General features: G+C 32.0%; 1 protein-coding gene across 1 annotated transcript; it reads right to left on the bottom strand.

Annotated features, from left to right (window-relative positions):
• Positions 1-12,874: 12,874 nt before the first annotated feature.
• On the bottom strand, positions 12,875-14,381 carry LOC134254713 (uncharacterized). Its single transcript, XM_062737246.1, has 2 exons — positions 13,832-14,381; positions 12,875-13,389 (listed from the first exon to the last, which is right to left on the bottom strand). Exons 1-2 carry the CDS (start codon positions 14,301-14,303, stop codon positions 12,875-12,877), a joined length of 987 nt encoding a protein of 328 aa, XP_062593230.1. The 5' UTR covers positions 14,304-14,381.
• Between the last annotated feature and the right edge of the window lie 3,099 nt (positions 14,382-17,480).

The following is a 17,480-nucleotide window of genomic DNA, read 5'->3' as shown; positions in this document are numbered from 1 at the left end:
CGCGCCTGTGTTTTTTTTTAATTCATATAAATATCAATATAAAAATAAAATTTATTCAAATATATGTGGCAGTTAGCAGTAAGCAAGTGACAATTGGCAGTAAGCAGTCAGCAGTTGGCAGTAAGCAGTTGGCTGTCGTATATGGCATTCCATAACAGTACGATTAAAAATTAAAAAAAAAAAAAAACAACTGAAAAATAAGTTAAAAAAATATATTCATTGAGTTTAATTTACTGCTGAACTCCCGACTATAATTTGGCACTATAACGGAAGGTGGTTTAGTTAAACATTTGTGTGTGTGTGTTTTTTTTTTTAATTTTATTTATTTAGTTTTATTCGGCGATTGAAGCAATCACACACTCACATTTAATATGGAGTATAAACCTGTGACTATGTTGACCAATACTAAAATGTTTGCTATTTATCGGCTCTTGAAAAATTATACTATATATGAAAGAACTTATTATCTTATTTATATAAAATCAAATTTTGTAAAAGAGGAAAAGGCTTTACAGATATGACAGGTTAGAAAAAACTTGGATAAAGTCGAGACTGTACACATAAAAATATTTCTTGCATTTAGGCAATTTTAATTTCGCTACTGATATATAGAATTTACTCTTTCATTCCTGAGACAAATAAAAAAGAAATTTTACTTGAAAATAAGATGAATAATGAAGCTAGAAAGTTGTCGGCTCTGTTTGTTGCATAATGCATGCACAAATACTTTTTTTTTTTAAATACCTAGTATCTATTAAGAGATCAATCAGATCAGCAGATTTTTTACATGTAATCTTCATGTAAGTAAAAGACATTGGTAAGTTAAATAATACATACATTTGAATCTATTGTTATACTCATTTAAAAACAGTTAACTGACTAAAAAGAAATAACAGACAAGCATTTTTTCTGATAAATTAACATGAAGAGCCAAATTTAGGAAATTTTTCTAAATTTACGATAAAAACCGATCCCGATTGAAATAAAACCGATCCCGATCGAAAATAATGCAAAATTAATAAATTTATCAAACGAAAGGCATTATATGTTTAAAAATTAAATTAAGTAATTTCTTAATCATATTACAACAAAAGAGCCAAATTTGACATTACTATTTTAGTATTTTCTTCTTTATAGAATTCCGGTCTGGATCGGTTTCATTTGTGAAAACCATAAAAAATAAGTTAATTTGACTCCTTTTATTTCTTTCAAAATACCTTGTCCCAATGATTTTATTGAATGACCCAAAAGTTTGTACTTTGTATTCATAAAAACATTAGTAAACAAATATGTCCTTGTATTGTATTGGGTTTTAATACGTAATTAAAATTGGATACTGAATATAAACATTTACCTGCTAAACTCATATTTGGACCAGATAATTTTTTCTAAAGAAGTATAAATTGGAGTCTTATTCATTCATAAAATAAAATATAAAAGTCTATTCTATAAAATATATTCATCGGCACATCCACCTCTGGAGTATCTGTTACATATAAAACAAAATAAAAAGGTAGTATTTTTTTAACCCTCATGTTGACCTTTTTGCACTTAAAATTAAGCTTTTACCGAATCTAGGACTAGAGGAGCACTATAAAATTTGTTGATGTTGTCATGTGTAAACACTTGCTTTAATAAGTCTACATGCAAAAAATAATTAAAATCCATGACATGCGATGTGCCACCCATTGCCTGGTTTTTCGGTGGACAGCCTCTTAAAGTTTAAATAACTTTTAAATGAAATAAAATTTTTAATAAATTTTTGTGTGAAATGCTATTAAAATATATAATTCGTGATATTATACAGAAAAAATATAATTAATGAGCAAATATTAACTTGAAATCTGTGTCCAAGTACCTTTAACTGTGCAGCGTACATACTGCACAGAAAATGTTAAGACTTGTTTTCTTAAACATTCTTTGTACCCACGACATGCAATAGCCAGTACACATTATGACGTCATATTATGACGTCATCGAGCTTTACTACACAAGGTTATTAGAAACATCAACAAAATCGCTTCGGCGCAAGGGTATACCTTACTTTGTTTTACAGAAGCAATGTATAAAAAGACGCAGGATATTCCAAGGATTTACGATATTGCTGCACAAATGTCGGCACTGCAATTGTTTAGTTACTTTCCGTGCAATTTCAAGTTTAATTAAACAGGGTAAAAATTCGCAGTCCAGTGTAAGTTTCCTAAAATTTTCATCGATTGAGAAAGTCCATGGGATTTGTTTAGCAATTTTATTAATTTTAATAATATTCTCCTTAATATTATACATTGTGTATTTTAAATTAGCTAGGACATGCCCTTGCGCCGACGTGATTTTGTTGATACGATTTATTACCTTGAATGGGAGAGAACAATGACGTCATAATATGACGTCATAATGTGCACTTGCATTAATAAACTGTGGGTATTTAGTATGTAAAAGAAAATAAATTTGAACCTTCTCTGTACATAAAATATGCAACTTATGATTTTTTTATCAGCTCATTTGCATAGAAATATCCATATTTAGCCTTAACTCACGTGCGCATATTTTTGTTGCATAAGTTTCTTGAAAAAACTTATGTATCTCACAAATTTGGACCACCTTTAATGTCAATCATAGCTGAAAAATATTTGTAAACAATTCATCTCATTTCGTAACTGCGTATGAATTATAAAATATTAAAAAAAAAAACGTATGCATTTTTTTAATCTTATGGTAAATGTGATTGTTATATATGGTATTGGAAAGAAATACAAAACACTCAAACTAAAAACGACCGGTTACATATTGTGTCCTATTTATCCATATTATATTTTATATCAGATTACTAGTATCTGTTCCAAGTTTTGTATTGAGAGCAAAGCAGGGCATGCCGTGTTGTTTTTTTTTTTTTTAACTCGGTGGATGCTACCATAGGGTACCCTTTTACATGGCCACAGTCATGATTACCGCATCTAGCATATAAATAACCACCAAGGCCCATCCGAAGTTCCCTAACAACGCTTACACAAGTTAAGGAGGATGGAGGTCAACAAATTAACCCCAAATTAACCACCAGATTTAACATTTTTTAGATATGGTATATTAAGCTGTCAACTATCATTTGGCAAAAAAAAAAATTATACATTTTAGTTTAAATTTGATCATATTTGCATATATTTATATCGAGCTCTTCTTTTAAAGGAGCTTGACCATGTTATTTTTTTTTTCCAGATTCCCCCTTGTACTTCTTATTGTGACCCCACCCTTCTCCACGGGTCATAATTTGGACAGTTTAAAATCAACACTACCCAAGGATACTTTCGCATAAGTTTTAGCTTTTCTTGCCCAGTAGTTTCGGAGAAAAGTATTTTGAAAAATCTTTCTTACACATTTCAATGTAAAAGTCGGATTCCCTAATGTGGTCCTGTCCTATCCCAGGGGGAGGGGGGGGTCATGATTTAAGCAATTTAGAATTTTCACGTCCCCAGAATACTTTCTCAAAAGTTTCGGCTTTTCTGGCCAAGTAGTTTTTGAGAAGAAGATCTTAAAAAAATAATTCTGTATATCTTAATTTAAACTTTGGTTCCCTAATGTGAACCGCCTTACCCCGGTGGTCATGATTTGAAGAATTTAGAATCAACACTATCCCAGTATACTTCTACATAAGTTTCAGCTTTTCTGGCCTAGCGGTTCTTGAGACGAAGAATTTTTAATGATCCCACCCTATTTTTATCTTTTCTTGATTATCTCCACTTGTGAGGGGGCTTGGCACTTCATTTTTTGAGCCTTCGGCTCAGGTGAGCCAATAAAAAAGAAACCTATAGCAATGCTCAAGATTGAAAACGGGACAACTAATCTTGGGTTTAACTGGAGGGGAAAATATTTGTGGCAAGGATACTAGTATGTGTGATGAAAAAATATTGACTTAGTTCGGTAATTTAGGTACAAGCATTATGTTACAAAGAATCAGTAAAAATCATATTCTATATGAATTCATTTATAGGTATAGAAGGATTTATGGATAAGCGATGGGTACCCCAAAGTGTGACAGATGGACGGACACCCCGATCACTCTATACCCTTCCGCTTTTCAAGCCGGGGGTATAATAAAACAATTCAGTCCATTGCATTGGGTAATCGTTTTTAGCAGAGGGACAGTGGTCGCCTTGAAGGTTCCTACCTTCACCATGTGGCGGCAGCACTCTTGCTGCATGCTTTCAAATGTACACATTTTTCAGGTGACCATATTTGTTTGTGGAATCATGTTCTTGACTGTTGGTACATTGATCTTGATTTCATAATATGTTTCAAACAGGCCTAGCATTTTAAAGTGAAGAGTATAATATATATATGTTGAAGTGTTAGTTGCATGAATGGTGTCAACCAAGCATGCGTTTTGCCTTTTTTTTCGGACGACAAATAAAATGTATAGGTTGGACCCTGTTGTCAGGCGACCCAAAGTTGAAGGTTGTACATGTAGTTACAAATTGGCAGATAAATTTCACAATATCTGCCATAAATAAACAAGAAAACAATTTTTGTTTAATTTTGAAAAATACATATGCAAGCAAAATGTTTGCGTACTTTACAATTGGTTTCTGTGGTGGAATTAATTCTGACTGAATTTGATAATTGCTAGATAATTGAAGGATATATTAAACGGTATTGACGCTGCACTTTATTCCGGAAATCTGAATAGCATTTCCGACATTTTTTGTTTAAATTTCATTTCCGAGTTTTTTTTTCCATTTCATTTCCGACATATTTCCGAAATTTACCTGTCCGCAATTGAATGTTTTCCAAGTTAGTAAGAATGTAATTTAAAAGTATTCATGGCAAAATATCGATAAAAAATATAAAACTCCATCTATTTATTGATAGAAATATATAAAACTACATCTATACATATTTGCACATATGCATACATGTAGCACAAATTGGAGGTAAAACAGTTCACTGAGCATATAAGTTTTTCACCACATTCAGTTTGCACTAAATTAAATGTCAGTGACAGCACAAAACGTATGTCCAAGGCACTTGATGTACTTGAATCGAGTTTTTACTCCCGTTCATAACGCATGATACTGCTCTACACAGAACTCTTTTTTTATAGGTAATGACATCAAATCTGCTAATGTCTGAAAAAATGTCGGAAAGGAACAATAAAATATTGGAAATCAAAAATTCCGGATTTGAAATGTAGCAGGTATTGAATAATCTCTAACAAGTAACTGGACATGCGATTTAAAAAAGAAATTTTAACAAGGTTAGTTAACACAATTTTTTGGATATATTCATTTGAAGTTTTACAGTTAACTTCCTGCAGTTAACAAGATTTTTTTCTTGACTATGCTGGATTTTGTAGAAAATGTCCTCACTTGTAATTGAAATATAAATTCCAATTAAAAATTTAATCCCTTGTTGATAAATCTAAAAAAGAACCCCCCCCCCCAGCTATAATACATATACGAGTCCAGTTCAAATATTATTAACCTTTACACTGATCTGTAATAAACTTGCATTAAAAATTAATTGGTTGCCCTCTCCTGACCGACTGGCTGAAAATGGCTCGAATCCGAATATTTTTCAACCTCCAATGATTAAGATATATTTTTTTTACTCTTTAAATTTCCTGTAATTTTTTAAGAAAAAAATTTCTCTACCTACCTTTCAACCTAATTCTATTTTACCCTGAGTCTGTAGAGGCAAGCAAATACTATGATAAAGATGATATCGATAAAAAATTATCCCTGTCATTAGTTCCATCTATTACTATAGTATTTATTATGTTTCTATATATTTTGCACATGGATATGTCGATCTACATGTATACATGTAGTATTTATGTAATTATTATATAAACATTATATTAGAAGCCAGTGGTACTGAACCTCCCTTTCCAAACCGATAACACTAATGTATTTTACATGTGGTTTAAACGCACGCGACCCACCCAGCTAACCTACCCCGCAAAATGTTAGATATTTATGTTTTTTTCATAATTGTAAACTGTTAGTAAGAATTACAATATCCTCTATTGATCCTCTATTAATAACTATTTAAAATGCTTTTAAAACTTTTCTACCATCTCGAGAAATTATTGGATCAAAATACCTAATGTGACTGAGGACTAAACGTATATTTTTGTGGAAATATTCAGAAATTTGTTAATATGACAGTCATGCTCATCTATCTTATAGACTTAGTCTATAATTCTTAAATTACAATATTCATGTACATGGGTGCTAAATAATTGATTTTCCCAACATGCCGATATCGGCGAAACTATTGTGACATCAGTATTAAAATAAGAAATAAAAAACAAGAAGAACTAGTGCTAATTGTAACGGGGACCGTTACAGATGTTCCCCAAACGCTCCCCAACTCCGTTTTGGTGCCATATTCCCTGTAATCTCTATTAAATAGAAATACTTTATGAAATTTAGACTTAATCAAGGTCTTCCCAGAAAAATACAAAATATATTTAAAAATAGGCATTGCACGCGTGTTCATGTGCGTAACGACCATATTATCTTGTCTACAATATCTAAAATATTAATATACTTCATATCAAAGCATTTAATCAAAAAGTTTTAAAAAATACACTCATTCGAGAGTATTTTTAATTTCACTCATTTCACGTGCACGCACGTGCATAATGACTATACCTTCTTGTAGGAGTCCCTTATATTTATCTATGTTCTAAATCCCATCCTGTTTGGTTGAAAAACAAGGGAGTTATAGCCATTTGAAGTTTCAGCCAATCAGATTGCAGCACACATGCATGCGCGTGATTTCATAAATTTTTATCTTTATCGTATTGACGGATATCTAAATGAATGACTATATTTTAAAATTCCAAACATTTCGTCAAAAAACAAAGGAGATATAGCCATATAAAGATTCAGCCAATCAGATTTCAGCACACGTGCATGCGCGTGATTTCATGAATTTTTTTCTATATCATATTTTAGGATATCCTAATGCATGACTATGTTTAAATTTCAAAGCATTTCGTCAAAAAACAAAGGAGATATAGCCATTTAAAGTTTCAGCCAATCAGATTGCAGCACGCGCGCATGCGCATGCTTTCATGAAAATATTTATATATCATGATGTAGATCTTCATAATGTTGGACTATGTTCAAAATTTCAAAAGATTATGACAAGAAACAAGAAAGATATTGAGACTTTATTTTCAGCCAATCAGAGCGAAGCGCACGTGCATGCGCGTGAGATCTTGCTATTTTGACCATGCCATCTAGTCTATACTACTAATGTATCCTTACATTATGAGTTTCAAAAAAATTCATCAAAAAAAAGAAAAGTTAAAGCAATATCCATTATATTGGTCATTTCATGTGTTGCACGTGCGCGCTCTTGCAAGCACGTGCGCGCAAAATGACCTTCGTTTGGCAAATCTGCATAACATGTCTACTGACCCTAAAAACATTTTACCTTAGTCAGATGTGTAGTTTACAAGATCACTCGTGGACAAAATTTTCCCAGGAAGAAGAAAAATAATAATAATAATAATAATAATAATAATAATAATAAGAAACAGAGTAAAAACAATATGTTCCCCAACTTCGTTTGGGGAACATAAAAATGATCCTTCCTTATATAAATATACGCACTGAACCGCTTACAAACACTCAAAATAACGCTTTTCTGTTCTTGAGGTTAAGTACAGCAGATAATCTCTTTACAATCACATGATTGTTATAAGTACACAGACAAAAGTATATAAAATACACTTTTCGTCCAAACGATTCGGAATAGAAACTGTATTTTCCAAAATGTTGAAGAAAAATTTGTTTTTCTATTTTTATTTTCTTTTTCAACTTTTCAAAGTGTATAATGTATTTTCACAAGGAATTTATGAGGACAGAAGGAAATTTCAGGGACCTTTTACAGAAAATTTGAAAGAAAATGTCTGTACCGAAAGTATCAAAACATGTGGTATTCTACTCAACGTATATCAGACCATGCATCGATTAACAACGGAAAAATTAAATGAGGTGGTACAGTTTGGAATAAAGAACGAAAACACGGTTAGTTTGTACAAAAATAGGTCCCAAACATGCCAACTTCAACTTAAAGAAATGGAAATGAATGTTTCGGAGTCTTTAAATACAATTGATTCTTTGAGCAAATTAAATTTGAATGCAGTTCTTAAACTACAGGAGCTTCAATACAAAATTAAAACAAAACCAACAACATGCTATCAGTAAACAAATCCCTGTCATTTTGTGAAAAGAAGTAAGATGGATGTACGTTTAACCTTGCAAACACAAGTTTTCTTCTTCGAACGACAAATGAAACAATTAATAGCGCAATCGAAAAAATGGAACAAAAATCACTTGAACTGAACGCTGAGAGAGCAAAAGTAGATGCAATTAACGACAGTTTGATACAATGTAACAAAGTCCTAATGGAAGTAAAAACTAATGTCACGGATTTTTCCGAGGCCCTTAAATTAGTGGAGAAGACACTTTTCATACTTTAGAATGAGAGTTTGCAGTGCAATTTGACACTTAATGACACTTTATCAAACTTGAATGAAACATCGTTAGAGTTACAGTCTTCTGCAATGGGTAATCAAAACTGTTGGAATATTCTTGAAATACAGAATAAAACAAAACTAGAAAGTTTCCATAAAATTTCAAAAATGAATGATTCCTTCAACAGCTGTGAACATAGCCTTGACGTTTGTAGAGGGAACATATTTGAATACAAGCTAAATATGTCCTCAACTGAGCGCGAGCATCTGGAAATGATAAGCTCCCAGAGGAATATTACGCAAAAATTAAAGAATGAGATTCTGGATTTGGCTGCATTGAACGATAGTTTGCAGAGATGTGAAGAAATCTTACAAGTTGCTTTAAGAAACCTATCTGAGTATGACGTCATAATCTCTACAATGAATACAAACTTATCTACTGTCATATCTTCATGTTTCAACGAAACAAGCGCATTAAAGGACAGATTACAGACTTGTGATTCTTCACATAAATCAACCACGGAAGATTTCTCTGAACTTGAAATTCAAGCAAAAAAAAAAAAAAAAAGAAACAATGTTACTTGCACTGAGACGCAAACCTCTTTGAAAAGAAGACAGAAGAATTCGAGCGCAATTTAACAGAATATAAGTCTTTACTTGACAAATTAAAAAGTGTTCCTAAAAGTAAGTTTAATTATTTAATTTTATATTAAATAGAAAAAACACCGATCATTGTATCATTTCTCTCAATTTCTGATGTTCTTTGTATATTGGACATTCGTTTTACAAAGAATCCTGGACTGTTGACGAACTGTGTAGAAACTTTCCTAATTTCGTGTTCGAAGACACGGAGCTGTGTCCTTCTTTCTATTATTGCAGTCAAGGTAGCCCATATCTTTAATAGTGTCCATATCCACAGTTGTTCTCTGATATTAACGCGAGATGTCAAGATCCAAGCACTGTAAACTGTGGCGAAAGAAATATAACTTTTAATTGTAAGAAAAATATTCATGACAAAGTTTACGTAGGGTAATTTTTTTAGACAAAATACTTTTATTTTACTTAATGTATTTTTCTAGTTTCCTTATCTATCGTTTAAATTATCACCTTTAATTTGTTGAATATCTAACTAAAATCCCATTTGATATTGCCACATTATTCACGAGGTATAGAAACTCGTGTGACGACCCCCCCCCCCTCCTCCAAGTGAAAATGGAAATTTTCAATATCTTCAATGTCTCCCTTACGCATCGGTCGCAGACTTAATACCGGGTACTTCTTTGCGTGGTGTTCATCAGTGAGGTACTTTAAAAAGGAATATTATTCATGATAAACCCTTTCAACAAGGAAGGCCTTTGTTGAAAGACACCAGCTAGAGTATTTCGAATCATATCTTTCACCAAGTGTAAGAGATGTTCAGTGAAAAAAGATATGGACTTTACGGAGACCAGTCGAAAGGTAAATGTGAGAGTGTGTTTCGGGGGTAATTACGGCAAAAAATAGCAAAAGCCCGTGATCATAAGCCAGTTAGAGGAACATCAACGTAAAGCGGACCACCTAAAAAATTCAAATTCTGAAATCGGTTTCTTTTGTTTTTTCTTTGTGAATATAATGATTACGATAGCTAACTCTCTTAACGACAGTATTTTTGTAATGAATTTGCGATAAAATAGGTGGTAGAATGAGTTACCCGAGCGCTTGACGTGACTCAACATAGAGCGAGACCCACTTCTTTGAAAAAAATTATCTATCATAGTAAAACAATACAAATGAAAAAAAAAACTACTAGAACGTCAACAGGATTTGGTTTGATGTGATATGACACAATCGGCCTAGAATTATTGCTTTTATTTTCATTCTACAAAAGCTGTGCTCCTTAACAATTTACTTTCCAGTAAAATTGTTTCGATTTTAAAAACAAAGGTTTTGTTTTCGTATTTATTACAAACATAGTCAAAGTTGTTTATAGTATTATGGTAAGCTCCGTGCAACAAAGTGTCAAGACGTTTAAACAAATATGTCATGTCTAACAATGTCAAAACTTCACGCTTTTGGAAAACAAAAAAAGCCATCAAATTATCAGACAACCATGAATAGTTTATAATATTGTTTTGTTCCTTGATATATATCCTAAAACTTTCCAATTTAGAGAAGGTTTAGTCATGGATTAAATATCAAATACTCAAGACATCGTTTTTCATCAAAATGTATATGTATCAATTTAATAACAATTTGCAACATCATAACGGAGTTAAGCATAAGGTACAGAAAGAATTTGCAGTCAGTCAAAAGGCATGACTTTTTGATCAAGTACCCTTGATCATTATATTGGAATTTTACATAATATTACATAATTGTATTGTTGCTTAAAAGACAAGGAGGTTGGCGTTTTTAACATCATTTTTCGTAATGAAAATAGTGTGCACGATTTAAATTATTCTGATGTTTGTAAAGTTTATTACTCATCTTTCAATAAAGTTTTAATTATGATTGCAGCATAATGTTAAGGTCAGCATTTTATTTATTTCCAGTACACCTTTCTGAGCATAAATTATCAGCTCTTAAAGGCACAACATTCAATATTGATTTGAGCATTAATTAAAATTGGAAAAGACAATGAGACAACAGAAAATTTGAAATAAAATATCTATCTGAGCAAAATATTAAACCCAAAATTTAAATAGCGGTGTTTAGTTTATCAGATAGAAGAACAGCATCTGGCTTCTTAACTGCACTTGACTTAAACAATAAAATGCTTACGCGGGTTATGTTTTTTTTCCGGAAACAGCTGCTTCCGTTCATTCCAGTAACAACAAACAAAGAAAGACATTTTATTGTTTATATCTATATCTGTTTAGATTATCATTTTAAGTAAGATTAAAAATATTAATTATTGTGATAACGATGCGAACGTCTTTGTACGTTTCATTGATGGAACGGCCACTGATCAAGAAATCTGTACAGGTGATATGCCTAATGTAGTTTATGCAGGGATGAACGCAATGGGTTTTCTTAAGAAATAAAGAATGAAATATTCAGTGGATGTAAATATATATGCATTAACCCCACATGGCGCAGTGGTTAGAGTCGCGATGTAAGCAGTTGATCCTTACATCGCGGGTTCGAATCTCACTTTTGGACGTGGGGACCAGTCCTTCGGATGAGACTGTTTAAAGAGAGGTTCCGTGTTGCAGTAGGTGCTGGCAGCAAAATGAGACCCCCTGCTCAATGGCCCTGTGTGCCAAGTATAGGACAAAATTTAATTACAGCTATCCAACTGCAATTGGTCTCCATACGAGTGAAATATTCTGTAGGTAGAGGGTCGTGAAACAATGTATAATCAATCAATCATATCCATTAAAGAACAACGTAATTACTTAAAATAAATTTCGCAAGAACCAGACTTTCATTTGAACAAGACAAGAAAGATGAATTATTACAGACAAAAATAATATTTAAAATAAAATCTAGCAAAACAGACTAATAAGTAATCTATTTCACGTGTCTTAGCAATCAACCATATGAAATGTTATTGAAAACTTATATTTCTGATCATTACATATTTTGTTTTTAAAAATATGATAAATACGTACCTGTTAATGGCAACTTGTGTCGGAGATGCAAATAGCTTATCAGTAGTGATTGTCTTCTTTTAGAGTGCTCGTTTTGGATGCTAAATCCAGAAAATACTCACATCTGTTTTACAAACATTCTAATAATTTTTATATCATGTTTAAAAGGTGTCTTATCTTTCAAAAATAATCTTTTCAGGAATTTTGATACCTTTACCAAACGAGAGATATCTTGTGGTGAGACTTGTCTCAGCTGTTCACTCAATCATACAATTATCAAATGTATTGATACTAACTAATATGATTAGAATTAAATAGTGTAATCATTTGACGATAAGTCACAAATTCTAAAAAGCATCAATCTTTATATTGTCTTTTGATTTAAAACTACACTTACACTAATACATTTAAGGTACCGTTACGTCTGTTTTTCATTCGTGTTGGGACTCTCTTCGGGACGTGCTTAAGTTCAGAACTTAGTAAAAACTGAAACACATGATCTGCTTTCACATTTCACTCAGATTTCGATGAAAATGTTTAGTGCCCTAAGCATGCTTAATGTAATGTAAAGAATATTGGATATAAAATGTTATTGGGTATGACTGCGATCATATTGTTCCTTATATCTTATGAAATGACAGGTTTCCATTTACTTTGTACTCTAGCCTATACAGACTTCTGTATGAATTGGCTATACATAGGTATATAATTTCTCAATTTGAAATCTAAGCCGAACATGCACAGAAATTTAGAAAGTTTTGAAAGCATTTTACAGCTTTATGAGGCAATAGCATGCAGCATTTTAAACCGATTAACTTTACATATGCTGAACAAGTTTAAATGATCTTAAAATATTGTAGCATGGGCCCTTTAGTAAAATAGTTAAATACAACTTCCAGCCACTGAAACTGGTTCGGAATCTCCCCTCACTGACTATGTCATATGTCGTAGCTACATCTGGATTGGTGCGAATATACACGACATCGCTGTGAGTAAGTTCTAAGATAACAAACCCAGTCGACGTATCGTCAGCATTAGCGCCGATACTATCGGCAAGGGAGCTACCCACTGCATCTGAATTAACCACGATTTCGGTGAAGGCCCATGAACGATATGTGCAGTATATAGACCAACTGAAAGCATATATTCCATCCGTGGGTGCCGTGAACATCCCATTAAAATGATTATATGCGCCTCCAATATTTGTTTTTGCATAATCAAATGTTAATATATGATGCGGTCCAGGAACTTTTTCATTGGCGCTTAGGTATGCATAAAAAGCAACAGGCGAATCGGATACGATGATTGGATCAGCATTGGATCTCGAGAAATCTGCAATATTAAAAATCCGTTTTATCATATCAATTTATTAAATGTGTTTCATAATTGATTAGTTTTGACAATGACCATTAGGATTATTAACTGACTGTGACCATAGGGACAAAAAAAAAATCAAAATTGTATGACACCTGAATTATCATTTGACAAATTGAACGTAATATTCTTGATAGAGTTATGAGGTCGAGGAAAAGTGTAAGCTAGATGACTATGGTAGCATATTTTTGAATACAAAACGTATACACGCACGGCAATTTATGTCAACAGATGGGAAAACTGCCAAAATGCAAGATAATTATATGTATTTAACATAAAAATTTAATAACCAAAATTACAGAGAATCTGATTATTTCAATTTAAAATACAATATAATGTAAGCATATGCATGTTTGGACAGAATCAATTATAATTGCATAACTATAGACTTCCCCCTTACTTCTGGACGTTCGATCTAGCTTCTCTGCCTCTGCCTTTTCCCTATTTTGTCTTTCCTTGTCGGATTTGGGAATGCGCATGGTTTTCTTCAGCGGGATATTGGACACTGTTGTGTTCCTAGTGTCAGATGTAGGCACCGTTGTCAACACTTTCTCTGAAACTGCAGCTAGACTTCTACAAGCAGTCTTTAAGGTATAATTGATTTCTTTTATGTTTTCATTCACCGATTGTTCAAGATCCCTATTCTTCTTCATCAATTTGTTGATGAGATCCGTTTGGTGACTGTCATTTTCTGTTAAGAGTCTTAACTTTTTCTCCTGTTCTTTGATTTTTGTCCCCAATAGTTCAAGCAAGTCATAGATTTGCGCATTTCCGTATTCTTGATCCATAACTTTTTCACTAGCTATCACAACTTGACAGTGAATGAGGCAAAACTGCAAAATTCCACATGTAAATAATGCAACGAAATTCATTTTAACCAATCAATGACTTGAACGTCGTTAAATTGCTTTGAATAAATTCGTTAGGTATACGAACAAACCAATATGTTTGGTTAATAAGGTAATCTTATCTTTTTTTTTAATTACACATTGTAGTTCAAGGTTTTAGTATATACTGAAAGCCTTATCTTCTAGATTTGACGTATACATGTCCACATGAATTTGAACTAAATAACAATTCTTGGACTCTGTCATGCATATTTTTTGAATTGAGTGGGCTGTTAGCCAGGCGTTTGTTTGAAACTACAAACTTCCACATCGTTTTTTTTATTATACGGAGATAGAGGAAGTCAGTCGTAATTTCTATGTATGCTTGTGAGCTCTTAAAGCATAAAAATAATTTTGCGATAAATGAATAATTAAATAATTCAAAAATAAAAAAAAAATCACTGATAAACAATAACAAACAATATACATGTAAATGAAAATTAACAGAAACATAAGTGAAAAATGATAGTAAACAATTTTCTCCCGGGATGTAATTTGGTTAACTTTTTAATGTTGTTTTTTTTAATTTCATTACATTTTAATATTGACTTTCCTGTCATACAACGATATTAGACGGACTCTTTCTCATTTCTGTGTGTTTGTCCGCATTTTACTTAAAAAAACAGTTCAGACCTCAAATATCAGACCTTGATTATGGCTGTGATAGAAAAATGCAATCAGAAGCATTAAATATACACATCAAAATTATTGAGAATTTACTAGGTTTCGGAGGCTTTGACCCAAGCAGGCCTTTGTCCTGGACCAATTGGGTGTTTTAATTAAGGCGGAACTAAAACCCCCTGCTTACTCGGGCGTCTATCGAAAGGAACCTATATCTATGCCATTGACTGGAACAAATACTTTGATTCTTTGTAGTCGAACACTTTTGTCATACCATTTCATTTAATGATTTGTTCGACCAAATGTTGACATGTTTCAAAAATATTAAATTTGAATTTAAATAGGAAACACAATGGACATGTGATGATATTTTTTATAATGATTTATCATTTAATGCAGCACAACTGTGGTAACTTAGAAGGGCTAATCTTGTCTTATCTCTAAATATAGAAATCCGTACATTGTAGAAATAAAAAGAGATTCTCTTACTTGTTTAGCTTTAAAATGTTTTAAATTGTTTTTTGAAACTACAAAAGAATTAGCAAAGATTTGACTTAAAGGGAAATTTGAAATCTTGCAAATTTTTGGATGAACATGATTACTTTAATGTTCCTGTCGACAACTTCAATCATGTACATATATGATATTCATCTGCGTAAGAAGTTTTTTTCTCCAAATACATCCAAAGACCAGAAACAACATTCCCTATATTCAAATAAATTCGGAATATCGAAATCTCGCAAATCTGTGGACAACAGCCGATGTAGTTTTATAGAAGCAAAGATTCAAAGGTTTTTTTTATGAGTGTGGGACTCAACAACAGTGTTTTTGTTATCTTGAAGGTCATATCTTTAAGATTGTAATTTATTTATAATATTTTAACATTTTCTAGAATTTTAAGAAGTTAATTGACTTTATAATCTGGTTAAATTCAAATCCATTCTTATTTAATCTCAAATGAAAAAAGAAAAATGAAAAAAAACTGAATTCACAAGTTTGAAAACCCCACAAAATTATATTTTTATAAATTGTTTATTTTTCCCATATGAGAATCGTAGACCCGGTTTGGGATTTGATTGGGGAATATTTTTTTTTATATTTATACATTTATGTATCTGAATAGCAAGCACATAATGTTCGGTTCTTTTTATTTTATAAAAAAGTTAAGGGAAAAACTTCATCATTATATAATAATTAACATTATATTACATATCATTCAACTGTATCAAATGCAAATCGAACACATTGTAATTCTCAGATAAATAAGCTTTTGTTCTGTTTCTAGAAAGAGAGTGTCCCACTTTGATAAAATTCCACTAAAATTGACAAACTTTTGGTGAAAAAATCTCCTTTGTTGCTCTCTGTTGATCAACATATATATTTTGAATGAATACAGTAAATAAAAACTAGCAGCTTATGAAAATACCATTAAAAGTTTGCACGGTAGTTACAATTCACATTTTATAATTTTTCAAATAAAATAAGCGTTAGAGTTAGGAATTTACAATAAATTGCCTCTTATAGGGCATATTTCCATGGAAAACAAAACACAAAACCAAAATTAGACCTGAATTACAGTGTATGTTTAAACTATTTTTTTTTCAATGCGTATATAAATTAGAGCGGTACAAATCTTTAAAAAAATTAGGTAATCTAAAAGCAATGCAAAATAACATAATTTCGTGTTATATATCTTTCAGTGTATTTTATCTAAAAAAAATTCTGAAAAATAATATAATAAACAAAAAAATAATAATAAAATTCCAAGGTAATATTTTATTCAATCAAAACTCTAACAGCTAGACAGTTGTAATCTGAAGAAAAAACTATAATTTTCATGTATAAATCTGGAAGTTGAGCCATCAGTTCTAATCTAGAATTGATTTCCTTTTTTCATTTTCACAGTGAGATGTTTCGATGTATTTTGCCAATCGTTTGCCTGACCTTGGATCAATACGTGGGCACGAATTGTGTCATCCACAATTCCAAATACATAAAATTTGGATCCTTTGTCTCTGTACAGTAGGTCCATGAGAACGAGTAGACGCCATCTCCCGGTGCTGTGAATTTTCCTGTCGTTGGATTGTAACCCCCTCCTTCATTGGTCAGTACATTGTTAAATTTGAGGATTGTGTTCACAGGGATGTTATGTAGTCTTTTTGAGAGAATAGAATGAAATGCAACAACCTTTCCACGACAACCTGAAATGAAAAAAAAATTATATTTTTATATAAATGTTTTTTTTTCAGAGGAGACGCTATACACCAGGCCTCGCGTTGCAGTAGGTGAGTGTACCAAAAAGTTCGACTTAAGTACTAAGCGTAGCCTTCAATAGGTAACTGGTAGCGTCACCATATGAGTGAATGTTCCCGACTTTTAAAATCAACAAGCAACCAATCAATCAGTAGATGTAGTTTAGACAAGGAAACTGTATTGGAGATGTGTTAATAAAGTCGACGATCTGTCTTTTAAAAAATATCGCTAGAAATAATCTTGCACTATCTTGCTCATACAACCACTTTTACTACCAGATTTTTGGAA

This window comes from Saccostrea cucullata, unplaced genomic scaffold (genome assembly GCF_032062105.1).
Source record: "Saccostrea cucullata isolate Sc308-1 unplaced genomic scaffold, CSIRO_AGI_Scuc_v1 ctg3758, whole genome shotgun sequence".
In the NCBI taxonomy this organism is placed as follows: domain Eukaryota; kingdom Metazoa; phylum Mollusca; class Bivalvia; order Ostreida; family Ostreidae; genus Saccostrea; species Saccostrea cuccullata.
Note: the sequence above shows the minus strand (reverse complement) of the source record. Positions and strands in the feature narration are given on the sequence as shown.